The 3,371-nt window shown below is 57.5% G+C and overlaps 2 protein-coding genes across 2 annotated transcripts in view; one reads left to right on the top strand and one right to left on the bottom strand.

Moving 5' to 3' along the window:
- Positions 1 to 36: 36 nt before the first annotated feature.
- Positions 37 to 896, bottom strand: VDBG_06052 (pre-rRNA-processing protein PNO1; the record flags this gene model as incomplete). The annotated part of the gene is made up of 3 exons (XM_003003564.1): positions 37 to 272; positions 337 to 613; positions 684 to 896. The coding sequence occupies 3 exons, from the start codon at positions 894 to 896 to the stop codon at positions 37 to 39; spliced, it is 726 nt and encodes a 241-aa protein (XP_003003610.1).
- Positions 897 to 1,501: 605 nt separating this feature from the next.
- VDBG_06051 (mitochondrial distribution and morphology protein) overlaps positions 1,502 to 3,371 on the top strand; it is a gene marked incomplete at both ends in the record, with an annotated part of 2,464 nt that continues 594 nt past the window's right edge. Inside the window, 2 exons of the mRNA XM_003003563.1 lie at positions 1,502 to 2,351; positions 2,409 to 3,251. Coding sequence (XP_003003609.1) covers positions 1,502 to 2,351; positions 2,409 to 3,251 — 1,693 coding nt within the window. The remainder of the gene's footprint in view (positions 2,352 to 2,408; positions 3,252 to 3,371) is intronic.

Here is a 3,371-nt window from a genome sequence, read left to right as displayed (position 1 = left end):
CGAGGCATTTTCAAATGGCAAACTTCCGTGATCCGGTCAGCATTCAGCTTCTTTGTATTTTTCGAGAGGCAGTTCGTGAGTTGTTTCCCCCCGGCAGCAGGGAATGCTGTTGGTCATGGTTTTGTGACAGGAGCGGTCTCTCCTCCTTTGGCTCTCTGGGATGTCTGAACGTACCTTGACCTTGCCGCCGGAACCGGCGATGCGTGCGACGGCTCTTGTTTGGGCGTTGTCGCCCATGACCTGCCTGACGTCCTTGATCTCAAAGGTCTCGACTGCAGGACACTATTAGCGAAGAACCGGACAATCGGCGGACGGCCGAGCGGCGGAGGAACGTACTGTAGAGGTCGTCGAGACGCAGCAGGGCAATGGCGTCGTCGACGTCGAAGCCGAGGGTGAAGGCGCGGACAAAATCCTCGCCCTTTTGCAGAGCGCTGTCGTCGAGGGTGTGCTTGGAAGTGCGGAGCTCGACAGACTTGCGGCGCGGGTTCATGCGGACCTGGAGCTTGAGGTGGTCGACGAGGGGTGTGTAGATGTTGATCCAGTTGGTCTTGAGAGGGGTAAAGCGGTGCGGCGGGATGGGGACCTTGCGTGTCTGGACTTCTTTGGAGGTGGACTGTGAAAAAGGGGCGTGGTCAGCGCCTGGAGGCAGAGATAGGTAGATGGGTTCAGTAGAAGCGTCTTACAATGTCGTTGCCGGGGGCGAAGCGGGGGCGGTTCTCCTCGTCGATGATCATGTCGGCTGTGTGCTCATCGTTCGGAACCTTTTGCAGGATCAGGTCGCCTTCGGCGGGGAGGTCGGGGGCGTCGAGAAGGAGTTCTTCGTCGTTGGTTTCGGGCAGAGAGACGGTTGATGGCGGGGTATCGTCGACCACCTGGAGGGCGGTTGGCGCAGGCATGATGGCGGGGGAGGGGTGGTTCTGTTGTAGGAAATTGGAATATTTAGGCCGTGGGTCAACAGTCAGTGTCGCTCGTCTGATGCGTCGTAGTTGCAGTCGTCGTCGTACGTGCGAGCAGGTGTGCCGTCGTCGGTTGTCGAGTGAATGCAGACGCTAGATCAGACCCTGACCGCCCAAGTCCAGTGGAGGCCCAAGATCTCTGCTCGCTTTGCTGTGGGATTATCGCCGCATTCCCAAAATTTTGTGTCGCCCTATCGATAAGCGTGCACGAGCCACACCCGCGCCCCCAAGGTGCAAAAGCCTGAGCTAGCAAAGACTTTCATGTGGCAGCAGCGCTCCATTCAGTGCCTACCGCCAGACCAAGGCCCTTGCTTGCCATTTCATGCTGCATCCGTAGCGCGTCATGGACGCTTAACCTTACCTGACCTGACTGACTGCTTGGAGCCGGATCTGCATGAGCAAACCCCCCTCACAATCCGTATGCCCTCCCTCTAGACGATTCACCTCCTCATTCTGGGGCACTGGTTTCACCCCATTCCGCCATTCGTTCCGGAGTTGCATTTTTTCGAAAGACGAAGAAAAGAATAAAGTCATGCGCTGAAGACATGTCGAAGTTGTCGGTTCCTCTCGGGCGCCGCTTGTTTGCTTCCGTTTTCGAACCATCATCGCCAGCCCCGTGCTTCCATAGCCCTGCGAGATTCGCCGTCGCTGGCTTCCGTGCTGGCCAGGCAACAAATCATACACCTAAATACTCGAATCGACGACCGATACATACCGAGCGCCCCTCTGCACAATCGTCCGGTCCGAACGGAGCCTACACGAAGAGAAGTTTTACGAGCAGTGGTCTGCTCCTAGTCGGCCTGACCACCAATGCTTCCACTTCTGTTCCACCAGGCGCGGTAGCAACGCCTGGCAATGTCGTGTCTGAGGCAGCATCGGCAGGGCTCTCCAAAAACGCCAAAATTCAGCAACTCGCGCGCCTCGCATGGCGAAGGAGTACACATACCGACGCCAGGAGAGGCGCCCGCGTCGAGGGCAAGAGGTATAGCAGCTCGAAGAGCAACAGTAAGGACGTCGACAGCAAAACCAGCGGCGCTTCGCAGCCTTTGAAGCACGACACGCCCAAGCCGCCCGATCCCAACAAGCCGGTCACCCCCGAACACCATCACGATGACCCCGAGTCTATCGCTACGACCATGTCGAAATACCTACACATGCCCAAGATGCCGCACAGGCCAACAAGAGAGGAGCTGCTGGCCGCGGCCAATGGGTTTTGGGAACGATTCGGCGTTCGCTTCAAGTGGGCGTCCATCAGGAGCATGCGACCCTGGAATATTGACGAGTGGGGGGCCTTTGTCTCCTGGTTCCTCTTCGGGCATCTGGTCTGGATCCTCGTCGGTACTACGACCTTTGTCTCACTCTGCATCCTGTCTATCAACACAGTGGTTGCTCAGGGTAAGCCGCCGAAGCCTTGCATATTGGATGGCTCACAATGACTTACATGGCCTGCAGAAACTCTCGCTCGCTGGGTAGGCGATTCCCTGACTGAATCAGCCGGTGTCACGGTCGTCTTCGAGTCGGCTATTGTTCCCAAGTGGAACGACGGCGTCATCTCGTTCCGAAATGTCTTTGTGTCCCGACGACCTGGGCAGATCAAGTCCTCTGTGAGCAAGGGATCATCTACCAGCGCTGCTGCGGTTGCAGCCGCCGGACGTCAGCACGAACATGATGCCGAAGCGACGCCGGAAGATGACGGCAACTACACGCAATTCGACGTGACCATCGCCAACGTCAATGTCACGCTGTCCTTCCTCAAGTGGTGGAACGGCAAGGGCTTCCTCCAGGATGTCGAGGTAAAGGGTGTGCGTGGTGTCGTGGATCGTACATCAGTTCACTGGTCTGACGAGCCCGTGGACCCCCTCTCCTATCGACACGAGCACCAGCCGGGCGATTTCGAAATCGACTCGTTCAAGCTCGAGGACGTCCTGGTGACGGTTCATCAGCCAGGGGGGTTCCGCCCCTTTTCTGTGAGCATCTTCTCGGCGGAGTTGCCGCAACTTCGGAAACGTTGGCTCTTCCACGACTTCCTCTCTGCGACGCACATGTCAGGATCCTATGATGGCTCCCTGTTCACTATTCACCCTCGCCAAGTGCATGGCGCTATGGCAGGCGACAACCGCGACCTTGTGGAGAGCCTGGGCGACGAGAATGTGTGGAAAAAGTTTAGCCGTCTCCGTATCGACGGCATGAAGCTCGACCACCTGAACCGTGGCGTCGACGGACCCTTTGGCTGGATATACGAGGGCAATGTCGACATTGTCGCCGACGTCATGTTCCCGGTCGACGCCGACGAGGGTATCACAAAAGTCATGTCTGACTTTTTACGACCAGCTCGAGGAGATTGTCATCTCAAACCGCCTGCGCCCTGCTCCAGAAAGGACATTTGCGTCAGATCCTCCTCACACCCCGTCCGAA

This window comes from Verticillium alfalfae, genomic scaffold, assembly GCF_000150825.1.
Source record: "Verticillium alfalfae VaMs.102 supercont1.7 genomic scaffold, whole genome shotgun sequence".
Lineage (NCBI taxonomy): Eukaryota > Fungi > Ascomycota > Sordariomycetes > Glomerellales > Plectosphaerellaceae > Verticillium > Verticillium alfalfae.
The sequence above is the reverse complement of the archived record's forward strand: the minus strand, read 5'-3'. Positions and strand labels throughout refer to the sequence as shown.